This window comes from Rhinichthys klamathensis, unplaced genomic scaffold (genome assembly GCF_029890125.1).
Source record: "Rhinichthys klamathensis goyatoka isolate OS25496 unplaced genomic scaffold, OSU_Roscu_1.1 h1tg000223l_1, whole genome shotgun sequence".
Classification (NCBI taxonomy): Eukaryota; Metazoa; Chordata; class Actinopteri; order Cypriniformes; family Leuciscidae; genus Rhinichthys; species Rhinichthys klamathensis.
Genome location: NW_026606747.1, coordinates 887,639 through 909,806, shown reverse-complemented (window position 1 = coordinate 909,806; position 22,168 = coordinate 887,639). Strand labels below are relative to the sequence as shown.

Below are 22,168 nucleotides of genomic sequence, written 5' to 3'. Positions count from 1 at the left end.
TTCTGCACTGCCAATGTTAAATATCATTGTTAGGGTCCCCCATCCCAGAAAAGTGGTGGTGGCATAGTCAATTTGGTCGACATTTCTAACAGCCAGAGGTCACATACATATGATAAAGAAACTAGTGATACATATTTACCATTATCTTCTTTTGCCATTGACATTCTCTTAAAATACATAATTTAGGGATAAAAAGACAATGATAAAAGTAAAATATTGAATTGTTTGAAAAACAAAGAAACTTGAAGGTAGTTAATTGCTGCTATAAACTATTATAAAAAAATAAATGAATTAAACTCTTATTAAACGTGTAGCCTATATTGTGTGTAATTCACCATTACAAGGAAAGTAAATTAAGAAACTAAATTAACTTTCATTTAAAATATGAATAGTTTTAATCATAACTACTCACAGAAGCGTCTTCAGTTTATAATGTGGATCCTCCTTCAGATCAGAGAGCAGCTTCACATCTGAGTCTCTTAGTTCATTTCCAGTCAGATCCAGTTCTCTCAGGTGTGAGGGGTTTGATCTCAGAGCTGAAGTCAGAGCAGCACAACCTTCATCTGTAACACCACAATCCCTCAACCTGTAGAGAAGAAAGACACTCTTCAGTCTCTCAGTTCAGGATCTACAGCTCAGATAAGCAGGAACTTCACAATCAGAAATAGAGACTTAATCCACGGCACCATTAACAGGTCCAGTCTAATTTAAGCATGGTCTTTTTTAAGTATTTATATTTTCTCCTAGCACCGCAGCATGACCATCCACTGACTGTTTGTGAAACCTCAGAGGCGTTTATGTCACGGTACACACACAAACAGGTAAGTTCCAATAGCAGTAATTTATTTGGATAATCTGTACGCACAACAGTTCAGGCAGGGGGTCAAAGTCCATAATATCAATCCAAGACCGAACAAAACAGAAACAGGCAGACTACAAGGTGGTCTGACGAATAACAACGACTCCGTAACAAACACTAAACAGGCAGTGTATATATACACACAGAACATGACAATCATGATGGGAAACAGCTGAGTGCAATGAACAGTGATGAGCGCAGACAAGGATTGTGGGGAATGTAGTTCCAAAAGTGAATGACACCGTGGAGAAGGAGGACCTCTAGTGGACACCAGGGAACATAAACCAGACACTGTGACAGTTTATAATCGACCCCTTCGACAATTATTTGAAACGGCAGTTTGGAGAAAGAATCCTATAACAACAGAATGTAGCAGTGAGACAGAAGTTGAGGAATAATACAGTTTTAGTTTGTCAAAATTTAAGGATTGTTTGGAAGGATGCAGAGATTCTCACAATCTCAATTTACCTTCATTCAGTCTCTCTTTACATTTGTTAATGTATTGATTTAATAGGCAGCTGCATTGGCTGCCTATTAAACATCGTATCAATTTTAAAATATTGCTGATTACTTACAAAGCACTAAATGGTTTAGCTCCGCAGTACTTGAGCGAGCTCTTAACGCATTATAGTCCTTCACGTCTATTGCGATCTCAAAGTTCCGGCCAGTTGATAATACCTAGAATATCTAAATCGACTGCTGGCGGTAGATCCTTTTCCTATTTAGCACCAACACTTTGGAACAGTCTTCCTAACATGGTCCGGGAAGCAGACACAGTCTGTCAGTTCAAAGCTAGACTAAAGACACATCTCTTTGACCTAGCATTCACATAATACATTATCGACTTCTATAATTTAATGTTAGGCTGCATAGATTAGGTCAGCCGGAACTGGGAACATTTCCCTTAAATCCTGATGTACTCATTACATCATAAGAAGAATGGCATCTACGCTAATTTAGTGTCTTTGTTTATCCCGAGGTTTTCCCGCAGCCTGCCGGATCCAGGCCGTATCCAGATCTGACGAAGGACCTTCGCCTGGACCCGATGACAATGCAGTGCTGAAGTGTCAACTATCCTCTCCTTATGGAGGATCCTATACCACTCTACCAGAGATGTATAGTAACGAAGTAGAACTACTTCACTACTGTACTTAAGTACTAAAAGGCTGTATCTGTAGTCTACTAGAGCAGTGTTTCCCAACCCTGTTCCTGGCGGCACACCAACACTGCACGTCTTCTTTGTCTCCCTAATCAAACACACCTGATTCAACTCATCAGCTCATAATCACATGGGTTAATGAGCTGACGAGTTGAATCAGGTGTGTTTGATTAGGGAGACAAAGAAGACGTGCAGTGTTGGTGTGCCGCCAGGAACAGGGTTGGGAAACACTGTACTAGAGTATTGTTTTTTTCTCATACTTCCACTTTTACTTCAGTACATATTTTCGATGAGTTTAATACTTTTACTTCGATCATTTTTTTATGTTCTGCATCGTTACTCGTTACAATTATAAAAATGTTACGAATCATTCCAAAACCGCATTATCGTTGCCAGAGCGGTAGATGGCTCTGTTACCAGGTTTGATGAAGCTGGCTTGTCGTCATCATTGAGCGAATCAAGCGATTAAGAACTTCAAGAAGACCGCACGTGAGAGTTGTCTGCACAGATTTGAAGGTTCCAATGTAAGTTTAAAAATGTTTCATATGGGACTCTTTCTGTCAAACTTAATTCTGATCCATATTGTCTACTTGTACAACATTGAATTGAATGATTAACATTGAATGATGTACCAATCCATTGCATGATAATGATCTGATCATGTAGCAATGCTGTTTTTTTGTCTCTTATTGTAGATGTTCTTGTCTTCATCACAGGTTTAATCCAGCTGAACTTGCATTCCTGTCAGAGTATGCTGCTGTCATGACTCCAGTCGCCCAAGCAACTAACATTTTGCAAGCTGAAACCAATGTCCAGATGGGTTGGCTGCTCCCAACCGTCAAGCTCCTGAAAATCAAGCTGAACAGGATCAAGCTACCGCTGAAGTACGCTTGTGGATGCCTTGCAGGTGGGCATTGAGAATCGCTTTGGCCCTATGATGGAAGACCAAGAGCTGGTGGCTGCTGCTATTCTGCTTCCAAAATTTAAGACAAATTGGACACAGGACGATGAGACAATCAAAATAGGTAAGAAATAATAGTGTATGGGTGCATTATGTGTGTATTTTACCAATTTGTAATCACGAGTCACACATACCGTACCGCTCAAAAGTTTGGGATTACTTTGAATTTTCTTTTTTTTTTTTATGGAAACACATGAGCTTGTCCTACATAGAAAATATAGCAAACATACCTGTAAACAGGGCATTGTGGTGTTAGAGTAAGAAATGATGTGGTATGGGAGCCTTCCTCTTTAGCCTAGTAGTATGGCAGCCAAGCCTTCCTGTCTATGGTCTGCTAGGCTGTAAATGCTGCAAAAGGCTTTTTGTTTAAGGGAATTATTTGAAGTATAAAGTCGTCATTTCCATTAAAATCATTCTCTTACTGACAATGTCATTGTGTCAAATATGTGGTTCCTGTCATGATGGGTTGAAACTATTATTATTGTTTATAACACACTCTTATATTTCAGGAATGGACTATATCAAACGACGCATTGAAGACCCCTCGTTGCAGTCCGGTGAGGTCAACAGGTCCAGCTCATCTGATGAATACGACTTATTTTCTGGCATGCAGGGTTCGAAGGCACAAGACAGCGCCAAACAGCTAGATGCATACTTGTCCTGTTCAGCAGATAACATGGACTTGCTCAAGTCTTTTCCAGCTGTGTGCAAGTTGTTTGTTAAGTTAAACACATCCCTTCCAGCATCAGCAGCCTGCGAGAGGCTTTTTAGTATTGCAGGATTAGTCTTTAGCCCTAGAAGAGCGAGACTAAATACATTCAATTTGGAAAACCAACTACTTTTGAGGATAAACAAAAGATTTCTAACTTCCTAAATATGACTGCTTTATGCCTACCAGTTTAAGAAGGGAATAAGCTGTGGAGAAAAAAAAAGCACAAGCAGGGAAGAGAAGGGAGGGATGTTTTAAAGGGGAAAGTTTTTAGGTTTGAGCTGTTTTTGTTTACAAAGAAGAGTTAAGCTCAGTGTTTTTAGGTGCTCTAATCACTGTTGTTTTAACATAAGATTAGAAATTCTTGAATGTGGCCTACTGGATCTTTTAGTTGCCCTAACAAGTTGGGGATGAAAAGAAAATGTGTAACTTCCAAAAAAGGACTGTGGAGAGAAAAAAAAGCACAAGCAGGGAAGAGAAGGGAGGGATGTTTTAAAGGGGGAAGGGACGTGCTTGATCTGTTTTTGTTTACAAAGAGTCAAGCTCAGTGTTTTAAGGTGTTCTTTCTTGTACATTCCTGTCCTTGTACTGCTGCTACAGCCAAAGGAATTGTGAGTGTCCTTTAGGTTAATCATTTGAAATAAAAACAATATGATGTTCAAACTTTTGACTGCTTTCTTTAATAACTACAACACAATACTTGTACTTTTACTACTTGAGTAGTGAATTTTAAAATAAACTACTTGCAATACTTAAGTACAAAAAATGTTAAATACTTTAGTACTTCTACTTAAGTGTGGTGCTTAAAGAGCACTTCAACTTCTACTCAAGTCACTTTTTTGATAGAGCACTTGTACTTTTACTCAAGTCCGGGTTTCTAGTACTTTATACATCTCTGCACTCTACAGATAAAGCATTGTGGAAATTCCGGTTTCGCGTACCTACCCGAAATGATAAAATAAAATTCTGCATCAAAATTTATAGGCAAGACAAGTAGTTTGTTTAGGCATGGTTTGTAGAGAATTACAAAACCTGCGCACATAAATTCAAACACACATTACTATAGAATCAATTCTTAATGCGCATGTGAACGCCATCAGCGTTTATCACAGGTTTGCGTTTAAAGTCTGTTTAGAGAGAACGGTGTCGTCTTAGCAGCCCCTAATTTAATAACAAATGATCATTTCGACGGAAGTGAATCAATCAAAACTAACATTAGCTGGAAACAACATTATTCAAGAACCACTATAAAGCCAAACCAATCTCTGTTACCTTATACAGTGGTATCAAAAAGTTTGGGCACCCCTGTAAATTTTCATGATTTTCTTTTATAAATCATTGGTTGTCTGGATAAGAAATTTCAATTAAATATATCATATAGGAGACAAACACAGTGATATTTGAGAAGTGAAATAAAGTTTATATGATTTATGGAAAGTGTGCAAGAATTATTTAAACTAAATTAGGCATGTGCATAAATGTAGGCACCCTTGTCATTTTATTGATTTCAATACCTTTAGCACTAATTATTAGAACTCAAAATTGGTTTGGTAACCTCAGTGACCCTTGACCTCCATACACAGGTGAATCCAATCATGAGAAAGGGTATTTAATGAGGCCAATTGTAAGTATTTCTTCTCTTTGCATCTTCTCTGAAGAGTGGCAACATGGGAGCCTCAAAACAACTCTCAAATGACCTAAAAACAAAGATTGTTCAACATCATGGTTTAGGGGAAGGATACAGAAAGCTGTCTCAGAGATCAACTGAGCTCTCAGTTTCAAATGTGAGGAACATTGTGAGGAATTTGGAAGACCAGAGGCACAGTTCTAGTTAAGGCCAGAAGTGGCAGACCAAGTAAGATCTCAGATAAGCAGAGGCACAGGATGGTGAGAACAGTCACAGTCAACCCACAGACCAGCTCCAAAGACCTACAACATCATCTTGCTGCAGATGGTGTCACTGTGCATCGTTCAACTATTCAGCGCACTTTACACAAGGAGATGCTGTATGGACGAGTAATGCGGAAAAAGCCTTTTCTCAGCACACGCCACAAACGGTGTCGCTTGAGGTATGCTCAAGAACATTTGGACAAGCCAGCTTCATTTTGGAATAAGGTGCTGTGGACTGATGAAACTAAAATAGAGTTATTTGGGCAAAACAAGGGGCGTTATGCATGGCGGAAAAAGAACACAGCATTCCAAGAAAAACACTTGCTACCTACAGTAAAATTTGGTGGCGGTTCCATCATGCTGTGGGGCTGTGTGGCCAGTGCAGGGACTGGGAATCTGGTTAAAGTTGAGGGTCGCATGGATTCCATTCAATATCAGCAGATTCTGGAGAACAATGTCCAGGAATCAGTGACAAAGTTGAAGTTGCGCCGGGGCTGGATCAAAATCTACTAAGGCATTCATGCAGAGGAACACGTACAACGTTTCTGGAATGGCCATCTCAGTCCCCAGACCTGAATATTATTGAAAATGTGTGGTATGATTTAAAGCGGGCTGTCCATGCTCATAAACCATCAAACCTGACTGAACTGGAGATGTTTTGTAAAGAAGAATGGTCCAAAATACCTTCCGCCAGAATCCAGACTCTAAATGGAAGCTATAGAAAGCGTTTAGAGGCCGTTATTTATGCAAAAGGAGGATGCACAAAATATTGAGATAATTATTATTTTGTGGTGCCTAAATTCAGAGCTGCCAACTCTCACGCATTGGCCGTGAGACACCCGCATTTGATTGGTTTCACACGCTCACACGCCACACTCCCGATTTCTCACGCTGAAATGTCAACCCGGCCGGTTAAATGCCTGAAAGATGAGTTTATCTACAGATCTACCTGTTGAGCCACTCGTGATCGACTAGTTATACCGCAAATTCGTTAAAAATCTCCCGCAATCTAGAGCGAGCGTGCATGCGAGACAGAGATTGTGCTAGAAACCGCGTAGAGCGAGCGAGCGAGAGACCAATGATTTATAAAAGAAAATCATGAAAATTTACAGGGGTGCCCAAACTTTTTCATACCACTGTATTATATGTCTCTGTAAAGCTGCTTTGAAACAATCTACATTGTTAAAAGCGCTATATAAATGAGGATGACTTGACTTGACTTAAGTTTGTCTGTTCACCTGTCAAACAACAGCATATGACCATTTAACAAATTCTCATGAACAGCTCCTTAAATCATTTATTCAGTAACATATTTTATATATATTAAAGACAAATAGATAATATTTATTCATTTTTGATTCGCTCATTTGTCATACACAGAAAGATTGTTTTCATTGCTGCACTATGACTTTTACTAATAAAATAGCTTCGCTATTTTAAAGCTACATTATATTTATAAGTAACGAGGAACCAATGTTGCTGTTTTTGAAGTAATTAATAGTAATTCACTATAAGTAGAGAGACACTGCACAGCCACAGGTAATTCACATATACACAAGCTCTCTTCACATCCAGTGTTTTTTTGCCTCCACATCATGCATTAAAATGAAAAGTTTTTATACAAATGTTGGTGTTTCGAGGTGTAAATGACATGCCAGATAACACGCTCTCTAGAAATACTGTATTCTGATTGGTCAGTCACAACATTCAGTGGTCTGATATTTCCTGATAATGTCCGTCGTCAATAGCAACGCTGTATAAACGACCACTGTAAGGGTTGGAGAAGCTCAGATACTTTGATCTCCTGAGATACGGACAATTCACACTTTGCACGTGACGTCACAAGTACTGGCTGGCGCCTGGCGGGCAAGAACGTCGTTCTCCAGCAACGAATCCCAGTAAACTAGTCAAGGATCTTGCCAGGACGTCACCAGTTTTTATACAAAAGTTGGTGTTTCGAGGTGTAAATGACATGCCAGATAACTTAGTTGTTGTGCGATTGGTTGCACTAACCAGATGAGATAAGCAACCTTCACAGTATACACGTCTGTGCAGTGATCATTCCATCACTCCATCAAAGGTAATTTCAACATTTGTTTGAATACAATGGGTGTATGATCATGTAATTAATCGTGTCTTTAAGTTACCCTGTAGTTTCGTCAATCAACGCCACCAGCTGGTTCGGCGAGTCAGCTGTTTGTGTTATGAGGCTACAGTAAATGCACAGTAACAGCTGTCGTATTTTGCTAACAACAACAAGTGTGTGATAGGTTGTTTTGAGGTTTGTGATATCTATGGTTTTCAATGAGAACCAGAGATGACCCAACAGTAGAGCTAGATTATTTACGGAGGAATTATTACTGCTCCATTATCTTAAAAAAACCTTGTCTGCTTTACACAATTTAGATACCTTGGAATTAATCCTAGTCCATAGTTATGCAGCGACTTGATAGCTACTAGAAAGACCTGGAACTACAGGACTCTACATTGAAAATACCCGTTTGTTGCCCGCCAGGTATCCATGGTAGTCACGTGACTGCAAAGTATGAATACAAACACACACACACACACACAGGCATTTGTCTCCACATCCCACAGAGTGAAGATGCATGAACACTTATTTATATCTTGTAGCAACATTGAGAATGGACCAAACACAATTGAAGCTTTCAGACATAACCAAACACAAGGGGCTGCATATTCCAAATTATCCCTGAGGCTATGAGCCAAGAAGACCTTTTGTTGCTTAACTAAAGGGAGAACGTTGTCAATGTTTTATAATTTGGCAAGAACAGATCTGTTCAGAAATGGTGAAACAAGAAGCCTTTCTTTAAGGACCAAGGTCTCATGATATGCGAACTAAACTCTCACGTGGTACACACCACGGATGTGACAGATGCGGACCATAAGGATACCCACACACACACACACATAAGGACTTTCTTACATATCAAAATCCATAAAACTCATCCCAGAACAATTCCTGACTGACCCATAATCAAAATGATATAACATAACATAATTATATATTGTGTTTTACAACCCCTGTATGGGACTATTCTGCTTAGATCACATCTAAGTCATGTAATTGTTATGCTATGAGATGCTGGAATGAAAGTGTCGTGTTTCCTATCATTATGCTCATATATTATTAATTCAGAAGGTGGCTTGATTGAAATCTGTGTAAAAATGTTTATGTTCTTATAATAGTAATAATGTCTAAACTGTCGCCTCTTGTTCTCTCTGCTAAGGCCTGCAGAACAATGAGACCACAGAGAACACATGATTCGCGATGAGAGAAGGGGGGGGATAGAAAAGACCCCCCCTCTCAAATAACCATATAGTATCTTATTGTCCGAATTCCAAATTCCTCCAGGAGGCGGGACAAAACATTGGACTTTAAAACCTTAGACCCGAACACAGAAACTCTCTCTCTCTGAACGCTCTTGTGATCCTCTCTCTTGTGATGCTCTCTGAACGCTCTCGGGAAAAGCTCTCTGGACTCGCTCTCTAAGCTCTTGTGATGCCCGACGCCGGGTGGAGCCGACGATGGTTATAGTAACCATGTAGACGTAGAGACAAATGACCCAAATCAAGATATGGGTTAAAACAGATTTAATTGAAGCCATCTCGTCACACTTTCCTTTCTTTTCTTAGTTTGTTTCTTTTCCGTTAAAAGTCTCGGTTCTAAGTTAAGTGTTGCTGCAAAGTTTCGTTTTAACGTTTCAACTGCAAAACCAGCTTTCAACTTCAAAGACTTTCATTCATCCGCGCCAACACACCACGTGACTGGCTGTCCAAAGATCTATCCAGGCACACGAGAAGATCAGCCAACCAACGGACCGGGAAACCCCCTTTACGACAAAAAGGAGAATCCCCAAAGCAACGCAAAGGACAAGCAAGTAACGCCTCCAGACGTAACTGACCTGGTGCAATTTATATCAAATTGAATTACCCGCCTAAGAAACGATACAAGGGTGAAATTAATTGTTGATGGTTCGTTCAGGTCATGTCTTTTAAGTGCATATAGAAACTTGGGATCTCACCATCTAACTCCTAAAACTCATTCTTCCTCACTCTCTGTCTTTCTTCAACTTGTATGAATGCGTGTGCGTGTGTTTGTGTTAGATATTTGTTTTGTGTGTTAGTCATAGGCTTATAATCAATAAAGTATTGTTTGTATTTGAAAAGAGAAGCATTACTTGTGTTATGTGCTTACCGATTTATTGTCTTGAACTTCGATCTAAGTTACCTATGCTTTGACCCTTGATTTATTTCTTAGTTTAGCTGTGAGCTGGGAATTAGTCTTTCTTGGCCAAGAAGATATTATATTTCCTAGAATTAATAATTGTTTATGCTTTCCGTTCATTGGATGAACTGATAAACTGATCATATTATTGATTTTGCTACAGTAAATTCTGAAAATAATTCAATTATTAATTATTGATCATAATCTGTTATGAATAATAATTAATTATATTTATACGTGCGTACAATCGCTACATTATTTATGGTGGAGAAAAATGCGGGAAGTTTAACCTAAATTGTAAGCATATACCAAGTAATTTATCTTTTCATATTGTGCGGATGAGAGATCCGAACCTGCGAAAGTCTGTGTGTGACGGATGGAGAGCGCGCAGCGCGCGCCCTGTTTGAATGAATCTGCTGCTTGAGAGACGCACCCCAGAAAGAGCTGTTAATCTGTCTGCCTCCATATATGTTATTTTTTCAACTGCAGTAAAATAACCCAAGATATAAAATATCACACAACAATAAGGTGAGAATTGAGCGTGTTCCTCAATTTCTGAAATACCTTGATTAGGCTATAGCTTACTGACGTCTGCGTGTTCCAGCGTCTGTCAAAGCTATACATGTGTGTGTATCAGCCAGAGAGCTTAACAAAATTATACTGCAGTAATTAAAATAACTATATAAGAACGAATATTATCCTCACAGAGCGATGAGCGTGTTCCTCATCTAACGTTATATATATTTTTATCCAATTTACAGTGCGTGTTCCACTGCGACCCGTGATAAACATAGAAGCAGTTATATTTTTCGGATTGTCAATGCGTGTTCCATTGCAATCCTAGTAATAAACAGCTGTTTGTCTATGTTTGCTTGTATGTTTGTGCCTGTTCAATGAATTCTCGGGTAAACACTGCGTGTGTCCGAGTGTAGTTGAATAAGAGTTATTTTTATTGTGTTCAAGTAAAGCTTGACGTTGAAACTAACCAACAGTGAAGAACCCTGTTGTTCGTGTGCTCAGATAAACTTGCACAGAGACGATCCGCCGAGGTCTACATCGTTCCATCTATTATAACGCAAAGCTGTCGCTTGCTTAAAGTTAATATCACTCCTAATAAATTGTGTGAAGCCCCACATCGTAAAACCAGCTAAAGCTACGAGTGGTGTATTTTTGTACAGTTTGAAATGCGCCGACATTTCCCGTAATATGATCGACTGTTACTGTACATGCATATTCTATAAACATTGTTGAAATGCGCCGATCATTTCATGTAACAAACTGTTGCAATTCACATGGTTGCCCACTAGAGTTTGTTTGGTCGCCATAGTTACGATCGTGACACGGAAGTCTTAACCAACGCTTCCGGGGGAACTCTGACCTCTCGCATGATTAGAGCCACAGTGTAAACAAACCCTTTTGGTGGCTAAGCTAGCTAGCCCTTTGCCAAGCTAACCAAAGCAGTTGTTTACAGTGAGGCCTATATGCTAACGCCTTTAGCATTATTTACGGTTATCAGTAGTATTAACCTCAATGGTTAAATAGTGTCTGTTTGAACAACGTTAAAGTGATTTAACCATTTAAACACCTTGACTTTACACCTGTTGGTCTTTTCTTCTGTCTTATTTACCTTTCCCATATCTTACTTAACCCATATTTTCCGTGAAAAGGAAGTCGTTTGCAATTATTAATTCCTTTACCTGCATTTTACTTGCAAAAGAAAATACTGGTTTATGATTATTAATTGTCAAATTCGAATTTGATTTTTTTTAAGGGAATTATTAAATTAAAATTTAAATCCTATTTCTCTTAACAGGTAATTTCTAATGATTTCTCGATTTATTTTTAATAAATCTAATTTCATAATTTCTAAATTTCTCTTTTAGATCTAATCACAGGCGCTTAAACTTTGAAAGTTAAGAACTTATTCCACCAACATTTTCCCTATTACAAAATATTGTTAGACTCATACTTGCTTCTTATTGTTATTGCGTTGTATCCTCCTTTTCTCATTTATTTCAGTTGTGGTTATAAACTTAACCAATCTATTTTACTTATTCATTTACCCCCTTTATTTAATTTTCCTTTCTTATTTTGTCCACTATCATTATTACTTTCTTTCATCTTCATTACCTCTTCCTTTTGCTTGGAAGTGACACACCTGAGCCTCAAAAGGAGACATTGGTATCTCACTACGAGTTTCAAATAAATCAGAGATAACCCTCTCTTTCAAAAGTTTATTTGTGAATGTTAAGTTGTTTGGCAACTGTCAATTCCATACTCGTAGTTCGACAAAGGCTCCAGCCATTTGTGGATCCAATCTCCTTCCCTCCTTCCCTTCTCACATCTTTCCTGTGCTGTCCTGCTTTATTCCATCCCATTCTTCGCACTTGTAGGGAATACACCTGAGAGAACCATCAATTGATTCAAAAGAAAGAGAAAGACAATCTTTCCAAAGAAATCATTAGGTATTTGATTTTTAATCAAACCCTCTCTGTTCTCCGTACTCTCCCTGCATCTGTGTACGCAATTTACAATTTGACATCTCATCCAAGATCAATTAACAGAGACAAGTGTTGAGCAACCGTCGCCTTCAAAGCATCCCTGTTGTAAGCGGCCCAACTGACGGTGTGTGGTGTCAATCCTGTCAAACTCAGAAAAGAGGTATCAGCATTATTATTGTATTATTTTTCGTTGTAAACGTAAACAATAATATTGTTTAACTTTCTGGAAACAGATTCTCTTTAATAGGAAGCATTTACGAGAAAAATAATATCTCTCCTAGTTGAGAATTTTCTTTCTTGTTTTTCTTTTTTTTTAATTGGTTTTTAACCTCTTTCTCTCTTTTTCCCTTACTCAGTTGAGTGACGTAGTCCTCACATCACGAGCTGAAACCAGCTTTTCATTGATAGAAAATATTTATAAAAAAATATTTCTCCCATTGAAAAAAAAAACCCTTTACAAATTGAGATTTGTTTTAACCCTTTTCTCTCTCTTTCCCTCACTCAGTTGAGTGACGAAGTTTCCCCATCACTAGCCTACCTGTCTACACTGAGACCAACACGTAGACATTACAACATTTCACTATTAGTGTATCATCACTGAAACGACACTTAGCTGTTCAACCACATATAGGCTTATACCCCACACAGATCTGTGTCAGTCTCTTCACCCAGCGTGCCAACATGTCGTGGACGACGAACCCCAGTGCCCAAAGGGACGACGTGGACGCCTGGCTCAGAGGCATTACAGACTGCCTCACACCAAAGACAATTGAACTGTTATTATTTTTAATAATAATCATAATTCTGAGAAGATTCCTGACACATGATTCAAGCCAGAACCACAACCACATGGAACTAACCAAAATAACCTGTTCCTTAAGCAATGCCTTCACAGCCCAGCTGAAACTAAACGACAAGCACATCACCCACCTCCAAGAGGAGCTGACACGTGCCCAGAGCCGCATAGACAAGCTGGAAGTGAAAGTCCAGGACAACTTCAAGTGTCAGACCACTGAGTTCCTGAGAGAGCTGATGCACACTCAACACTGCACAGACCAGCTCAAAGCGAAAGCTCAAGACAAACTCAAAGTGCCTGACGAAGCGGAGCAAGAAACAAAGAAACAAGTTGACAAGCTCCAAGAAGCCCTTGCAGTCACTGAACGTGACAAACTAGAATTAAAGACTGTCCAAAAGCACCTGGTAAACCAACTCCAGTCTGCTGAACATCAGCTAGAGAAAGCCAAAGCTGACATTAAAGATAAGAACTCTGAAATTAATGCTCTGAAAGACCACCTGGAAAGGTGCAGCGCTGAAATGGACCATCTGACCCAACAGCGAGATGACGCCAACGACGAGCTCTACGCGGTCAGAGATGAACTACAGCACATTTTCCAACAGAAACCAGAGCCAAGAAGGGAGAGACCTCCCTCAGCATCACCCCTGCTGAGCAGAACAGAGTCCTTCATCCAAGAACTGCCATACAATGAAAGAAGTGAATGGCCACAACCAAAAATGTCACAGGCCTTCACCCCAGAACTCTTCCCTGCTAACAAACGAAGAGAGCTCACCCAGGCAGACTCCAAAGCTGCACAGGGGATGACCTTTAAAGATCTCAACCAGCTGGTGAAGAATATCACTCAGTTCAACCCGAACTCCACAGAGGGTCCCGACATCCAGACCTACATCAGAGATATCAACTTCCACCTAGAGGTGAGACCACATATGACTGACAGAGACAGATTCTACCTCCTCAGATCTACATCCAGTCCAGAGGTACGAAGCTTCCTAGACAGACAACCTGTTCATGTCAAGTCAAACTACCAGCTGCTATGTGAGACACTGATTAAAGAATTCACAGGCCCAGAGTCGGAACATGGTGTGTTAATCGCTATGGAAACCAAACAAGGTCGACAAGAGACTCCCCAAGCCTACTACCACCGCTTTCGACAAGCCTACTTAGGTGCACATAGCAAACCTGAACTTGAAGAGGATGTGAACTTCAAAACCCTCTTCCTGAGAAACCTGCACCCCGGATTGAGTCATCATCTTGGTATCATGGCCTGCCCAGGCACAATGACAATTCAACAGCTACGTGACCTGACACACAAGGCCTACATCAAACAAAAGATGAACTCAAAGAAAGGTTTGAAAACATCCACAGTGTCAAACTCCATCAGCCAAGACACAAGCCTTGCACTGGAAGACACCCAGTGGCATGACAATACCACAGTCCTTCGTAAGGGGCACAGAGAACGTGACTCCCATGTCGCTGACACCTACTACACTAACCGCATGGAAATGCCATGGGACCAGCCACGCTTCTCAAGTAACCCACAAGAAGGAAACCACTGGAAACCTAACTGGACATCCAAAAGCCATCAACCAAGGCATCCAAAAGCACTCCATGTGGGTACTCAACAACGAAACCCACCTTGGCACCACTCAGTTAAACACAGCACTGAGTATGCCCAAGAACCAGACAGTTTACCCTCAGAAGACACGGAGCAACTAATGAGGCAACTGAAAGTTTTCATCGGAAATGAGGTAAACATGGATGACGAACAGGATGGCGATGGAACGGAAGACCACCGTTTCATCTGATACACCTTCATAACGAACTTGACGACCACTTGCTCTACAACAACACAGAACAAAGTGGCCTCTCACAGTCAACCACTGACAAACACCCAGAGGTACCAGAAAACACCATCAAGGCTTCCCATCACTTATAAAGAAACCACCAAACGAGCTCCAAACTCAAGAACCACGTGTGTGCTACAGCAACAACAGTATGCACAGAAGGTCAGAAAGTCTGTCACAACCAGAAGGCATCATCGGAGGAATGCAACCACGGAGAAAAGTTTCGCACTACATCTTCACACATCCGTGCCAAACTACCTCCCAATGTCTGCCAGAGAACTTCCTGCCTTACTGGATTGACCCCCAGCAGATCACAGAAGATCCCTTTTCCAAGGCAAAGATGCAACAAGCTCATCAAAGCTAAGCCATCAAGCAAAAGGGGGGGAGCAAAACAGACTGAGACAGATCTGACCATACATACATACATACATGCACTACACGACACCCCTAACATACCCACTTACATACAGAAGTTAACCACCTCTACCGTGCAAAACATTCAACAAATATGTTTTTCCCCACAGGTAGAAACTAACTTCAGAAACTAGCTTAACAACTTAGCTACACTTACCATAGGAAACATGGTAACTAACCATCCAACAAGTACACCTGAGAACACCTCTCATTACATCATGATACCTGACACCTTAGCTGCGCAACCGTAGTTATAAGTCATATCAGGAACACTCAACTGCTTTGTTTTGTTTTACTTCTTCCTTCCTTTCCTTCTTTTATTAGGTAAAATGCCTGTCCACCCCATAAGGGTCAAGGTCACAATAATAGGATTGACACACTACTCCTATATTTGTAAGTCACCTTAAAACGAATGTGAGCCAGAGAACTCCCTGCATCATTCGTATCACAAATTGAAAGGTAAATTGGTCTAAACCTAGAACAATTTAGAAGAGAATAAAACAAACAAATCAAGTTTAGTCACAAAGTTGATCAATCACCGTACCAAAACAAACTAAAATAACGGTCCTAAAATTGAATTAAACTTTATTCAACGTGATTGACTAAATTGAGAGAGTGAACCTGTTTAGGCCTAGGTAATCTATTGCCCTGCACCAGTAAAGTGACCAGTCATGGAGGTGTTGTCTTGTTGTTTGCTGTGTGTGTTTGCTTCCTCTACCCGTTTCTCCAGCGTTCAATGATGTCTTCTCCTCAACCCATCATCGACCGAAGGGGGGATATGTAGCAACATTGAGAATGGACCAAACACAATTGAAGCTTTCAGACATAACCAAACACAAGGGGCTGCATATTCCAAATTATCCCTGAGGCTATGAGCCAAGAAGACCTTTTGTTGCTTAACTAAAGGGAGAACGTTGTCAATGTTTTATAATTTGGCAAGAACAGATCTGTTCAGAAATGGTGAAACAAGAAGCCTTTCTTTAAGGACCAAGGTCTCATGATATGCGAACTAAACTCTCACGTGGTACACACCACGGATGTGACAGATGCGGACCATAAGGATACCCACACACACACACACACATAAGGACTTTCTTACATATCAAAATCCATAAAACTCATCCCAGAACAATTCCTGACTGACCCATAATCAAAATGATATAACATAACATAATTATATATTGTGTTTTACAACCCCTGTATGGGACTATTCTGCTTAGATCACATCTAAGTCATGTAATTGTTATGCTATGAGATGCTGGAATGAAAGTGTCGTGTTTCCTATCATTATGCTCATATATTATTAATTCAGAAGGTGGCTTGATTGAAATCTGTGTAAAAATGTTTATGTTCTTATAATAGTAATAATGTCTAAACTGTCGCCTCTTGTTCTCTCTGCTAAGGCCTGCAGAACAATGAGACCACAGAGAACACATGATTCGCGATGAGAGAAGGGGGGGGATAGAAAAGACCCCCCCTCTCAAATAACCATATAGTATCTTATTGTCCGAATTCCAAATTCCTCCAGGAGGCGGGACAAAACATTGGACTTTAAAACCTTAGACCCGAACACAGAAACTCTCTCTCTCTGAACGCTCTTGTGATCCTCTCTCTTGTGATGCTCTCTGAACGCTCTCGGGAAAAGCTCTCTGGACTCGCTCTCTAAGCTCTTGTGATGCCCGACGCCGGGTGGAGCCGACGATGGTTATAGTAACCATGTAGACGTAGAGACAAATGACCCAAATCAAGATATGGGTTAAAACAGATTTAATTGAAGCCATCTCGTCACACTTTCCTTTCTTTTCTTAGTTTGTTTCTTTTCCGTTAAAAGTCTCGGTTCTAAGTTAAGTGTTGCTGCAAAGTTTCGTTTTAACGTTTCAACTGCAAAACCAGCTTTCAACTTCAAAGACTTTCATTCATCCGCGCCAACACACCACGTGACTGGCTGTCCAAAGATCTATCCAGGCACACGAGAATATCAGCCAACCAACGGACCGGGAAACCCCCTTTACGACAAAAAGGAGAATCCCCAAAGCAACGCAAAGGACAAGCAAGTAACGCCTCCAGACGTAACTGACCTGGTGCAATTTATATCAAATTGAATTACCCGCCTAAGAAACGATACAAGGGTGAAATTAATTGTTGATGGTTCGTTCAGGTCATGTCTTTTAAGTGCATATAGAAACTTGGGATCTCACCATCTAACTCCTAAAACTCATTCTTCCTCACTCTCTGTCTTTCTTCAACTTGTATGAATGCGTGTGCGTGTGTTTGTGTTAGATATTTGTTTTGTGTGTTAGTCATAGGCTTATAATCAATAAAGTATTGTTTGTATTTGAAAAGAGAAGCATTACTTGTGTTATGTGCTTACCGATTTATTGTCTTGAACTTCGATCTAAGTTACCTATGCTTTGACCCTTGATTTATTTCTTAGTTTAGCTGTGAGCTGGGAATTAGTCTTTCTTGGCCAAGAAGATATTATATTTCCTAGAATTAATAATTGTTTATGCTTTCCGTTCATTGGATGAACTGATAAACTGATCATATTATTGATTTTGCTACAGTAAATTCTGAAAATAATTCAATTATTAATTATTGATCATAATCTGTTATGAATAATAATTAATTATATTTATACGTGCGTACAATCGCTACAATCTTGTCCTTCCTTCACATTTGTTCCTTCTCCCACACTTCCCTTTACCCATCCTTCCTTTCCCTTGGTTCACTCAGAATACTGTTCCATACACTCAGCACTACAAATCTTACTGATGTCAGGTATACATCATTTACTCTTAGATTTGTGTTTAAAAATTTGATGTTTTGTATTGATTATCTCTGAATTGACTGATTATGTGATTGGCATGATACATGTTTACCCGAGTATCTGAAGTCACCGTTTCTTTCGTGTCTCTTGAATCACACCGTGGACTCGGTCTTGTTTATTACAATCACATAAGGTGCCATTTTGCATCTCAGTTATGAGTTATATTAAAAAGTAATTCGGAGGATTACCATATTAACAGTACTGTAATATTGTTGCCATAAGGTTTGTTTTGTACACTGTAAAGAAGGGGTGTCCAACCCTGTTCCTGGAGGGTCACTGTCCCGCAGAGTTTAGCTCCAACCCTAATTAAACACACCTGAACAAACTAATCAAGCTCTTCAGACTGATTAGAAACGTCCAGTTGAATGTGTTGGAGCTGGTTGCTCTGCAGGACGTCGACCACCAGGAACAGGATTGGACACTCCTGCTTGTAATGGATTATAATACACATGTGAGATTTTGAAAGAGTTTTAACTCAAATAATATGTCAACAAAATTATTTATTTAGTGAAAAAACGTGTAATAAGTGTTATGACTGAATAATATCCCTCAAATGATCATCTTGTTTGAGCTTGTTTGTTCATCTTGGTTCAGATCCGCTTACTAGGAACATTTTTACTTTGCGGAAGCCTTAAGTTTCATGATAAGATATTTAAACTCAAATCAATATTTTGTGTCCAGTTATTTACTTATGTGGCAAGTAGGTGTATAATAAGCAGGATAATACACATTCAAACTGTTCTCATAACATAATAAACCTGACTGGGTGATCAGGACTGAAGCTGAGGAGTCTTGTTTCGCCCTGAATGCACAGCTAGCCTCGGTTTATCTATCACATATAAGTATTAGTAAGTAAAAACTGTCAAAAACAAAAATCTAATGAATATTAAACAACAAAATGATATATCAGGACAATTTTAGTCTGGTTTAGTTTATTTTGTTCATTATTTACCATATGAAAAAAATAGAGGACTTTGACACATTTATACAATCTTACCTGAGTATTTCCAATTTACAGTGAGGATACTTCAATAGATCAGAGAGCAGATTCACTCCTCTGTTTCCTAGTTTATTTAATGACAGATCCAGATCTCTCAGGTGTGAGGGGTTTGATCTCAGAGCTGAAGTCAGAGCAGCACAACCTTCATCTGTAACACCACAATCCCTCAACCTGTAGAGAACAATGATGTGTGTGTGAACATATTTGCACTCTGAATTGTAGTGGTTATTCACTGTGCGTGTGCATCAAATTTGTAGTGGGTTTTGTTGTTGCTACTTATTCTGCCCTAGCTACTTGACTCTTTTTAGACATCTGCTCATGGACAAACTTGGCAACCCCCTGTCTGTTTTATTACTATGCCCATGTTTGGACTGTACTTCCTCCCCTGCCAGTGTGACTTAATTGGTTTATTAGCACTCGTTATTATGTTCCACCTCTCCGCCCATATTGGGACGATACTTCCAGTCATTGATTGAGTAGACGAGAATAGATTATTTCCTCTGCCTTGCTGCTGATGATCCCAAATAGCACTAATAGTCTAATGACTGGCCATGCACTGGTTGAAGGATATAAAAGCTGGTTCTTTGGGGGAGAAAGAGAGGGAATTTCTTTTTTGGTTTTACACCAAGTATATTCAACCAAGTAGTGCTCCATACTCCAATCCAGTAGGTGGCGGACAATGCACCTTTAAATCGGTTTGCCAACCGCCATTTAAACAGAAGAAGAAGAGAAAGAGAGCTCTACTGCTCTGTAAACGAATCCAGGTTCCCAGGCCTCGTTGTCTGAATGCCGGTGTACTGCAGCTGGATGTTCTCAATGCTCGCTATTGTTGCCTGAAGGGCCGTAACTACAGGTGCTGGTTATATAATTAGAATATCATCAAAAAGTTGATTTATTTCAGTAATTCCATTCAAAAAGTGAAACTTGGATAGTATATTCATTCATTACACACAGACTGATATATTTCAAATGTTTATTTAATTTAATTGTGATGATTAAAACTAATGAACTAATGAAAATCCCAAATTCAGTATCTCCGAAAATAAGAATATTACTTAAGACCAATACAAAAAAAAAGGATTTTTAGAAATGTTGGCCAACTGAAAAGTATGAACATGAAAAGTATGAGCATGTACAGCACTCAATACTTCCTTTTGCCTGAATTACTGCCGCAATGCGGCATGGCATGGAGTCGATCAGTCTGTGGCACTGCTCAGGTGTTATGAGAGCCCAGGTTGCTCTGATAGTGCCTTCAGCTCTTCTGCACTGTTGGGTCTGGCGTATCGCATCTTCCTCTTCACAATACCCCATAGATTTTCTATAGGGTTTAGGTCAGGTGAGTTTGCTGGCCAGTTAAGAACAGGGATACCATGGTCCTTAAACCAGGTACTGGTAGCTTTGGCACTGTGTGCAGGTGCCAAGTCCTGTTGGAAAATGAAATCTGCATCTCCATAAAGTTGGTCAGCAGCAGGAAGCATGAAGTGCTCTAAAACTTCCTGTTAGATGGCTGTGTTGACCTTGGACCTCAGAAAACACAGTGGACCAACACCAGCAGATGACATGGCACCCCAAACCATCACTGACTGTGGAAACTTTACACTGGACTTCAAGCAACGTGGATTCTGTGCCACTCCTCTCTTCCTCCAGACTCTGGGACCTTGATTTCCAAAGGAAATGCAAAATTTACTTTCATCAGAGAACATAACTTTGGACCACTCAGCAGCAGTCCAGTCTTTTTTGTCTTTAGCCCAGGCGAGACGCTTCTGACGCTGTGTCTTGTTCAAGAGTGGCTTGACACAAGGAATGCGACAGCTGAAACCCATGTCTTGCATACGTCTGTGCGTGGTGGTTCTTGATGCACTGACTCCAGCTGCAGTCCACTCTTTGTGAATCTCCCCGACATTTTTGAATGGGTTTTGTTTCACAATCCTCTCCAGGGTGCTGTTATCCCTATTGCTTGTACACTTTTTTTCTACCACATCTTTACCTTCCCTTCGCCTCTCTATTAATGTGCTTGGACACAGAGCTCTGTGAACAGCCACCCTCTTTAGCAATGACCTTTTGTGTCTTGCCCTCCTTGTGGAAGATGTCAATGGTCGTCTTTTGGACAGCTATCAAGTCAGCAGTCTTCCTCATGATTGTGTAGCCTACAGAACTAGACTGAGAGACCATTTAAAGGCCTTTGCAGGTGTTTTGAGTTAATTAGCTGATTAGAGTGTGGCACCAGGCAGTGTTGCCAACTTAGCGCCTTTGTCGCTATTTTTAGCGACTTTTCAGACCCCTTTAGCGACATTTTTTCAAAAAAGCGACTAGCGACAATTTTAACGACTTTTTGGACAAACCTCAGTAACCTCCAAATGTTGCCAGTACTGTCCTGCGAGCGCGAGGTCTTGCTTTCTCCCTGTCGTCACTCTCTCTCTGTGGCCCCGTCCACACTACTGCGTTTTCGTTTAAAAACGGAGACCTTTTGCTACGTTTGCACCTCCCGTCCACACTAAAACGGCAAAAACGAAAAAGTTTTTCTTCTAAAAAGTTTAGAAACGCTGCCGATCCGTTTTTCGTTTTGAATCTCCGGAGGGCGTTTTAGTGTAGACGGGTCAAAACGGAGGACTTAAGAAACGTTGACGTAGTAGAGGCTCACGCTCGGCTCTATGATTGGGTGTCATCAGTCATGGCGTATATCTTTGCTAGCAGCTGTTGTACAAGTAAATTTTTACAACTCTATAACTGCCTACATGCGCCGGAGTCAAGGTATTATTCGAGCGATCTGTGACAATTCCCGTGTGCAGCGGCGGCGTTGACCGTACATGGAGCGTCGGTTTGGGGTTAACCCAGAGCATGGTGGGATAATTTTATCAATGAAGTTGTGTTTACACCGGCACGCGCATGCCCAGTGTTGGTGAATGGTCACGTGATCCGCATTTTCAGTCGTTTTAATGTGGACGGAGATCAATTCTAA

At 40.2% G+C, this 22,168-nt stretch overlaps 1 protein-coding gene across 1 annotated transcript in view; it reads right to left on the bottom strand.

Moving 5' to 3' along the window:
• Positions 1 to 408: 408 nt before the first annotated feature.
• Positions 409 to 22,168, bottom strand: part of LOC130097675 (NLR family CARD domain-containing protein 3-like) — a 29,818-nt gene continuing 8,058 nt past the window's right edge. Inside the window, exons 5-6 of the mRNA XM_056264618.1 lie at positions 19,207 to 19,380; positions 409 to 586 (exon numbers count right to left, since the gene is read on the bottom strand). Of these exons, the coding sequence (XP_056120593.1) occupies positions 409 to 586; positions 19,207 to 19,380 (352 nt within the window). The remainder of the gene's footprint in view (positions 587 to 19,206; positions 19,381 to 22,168) is intronic.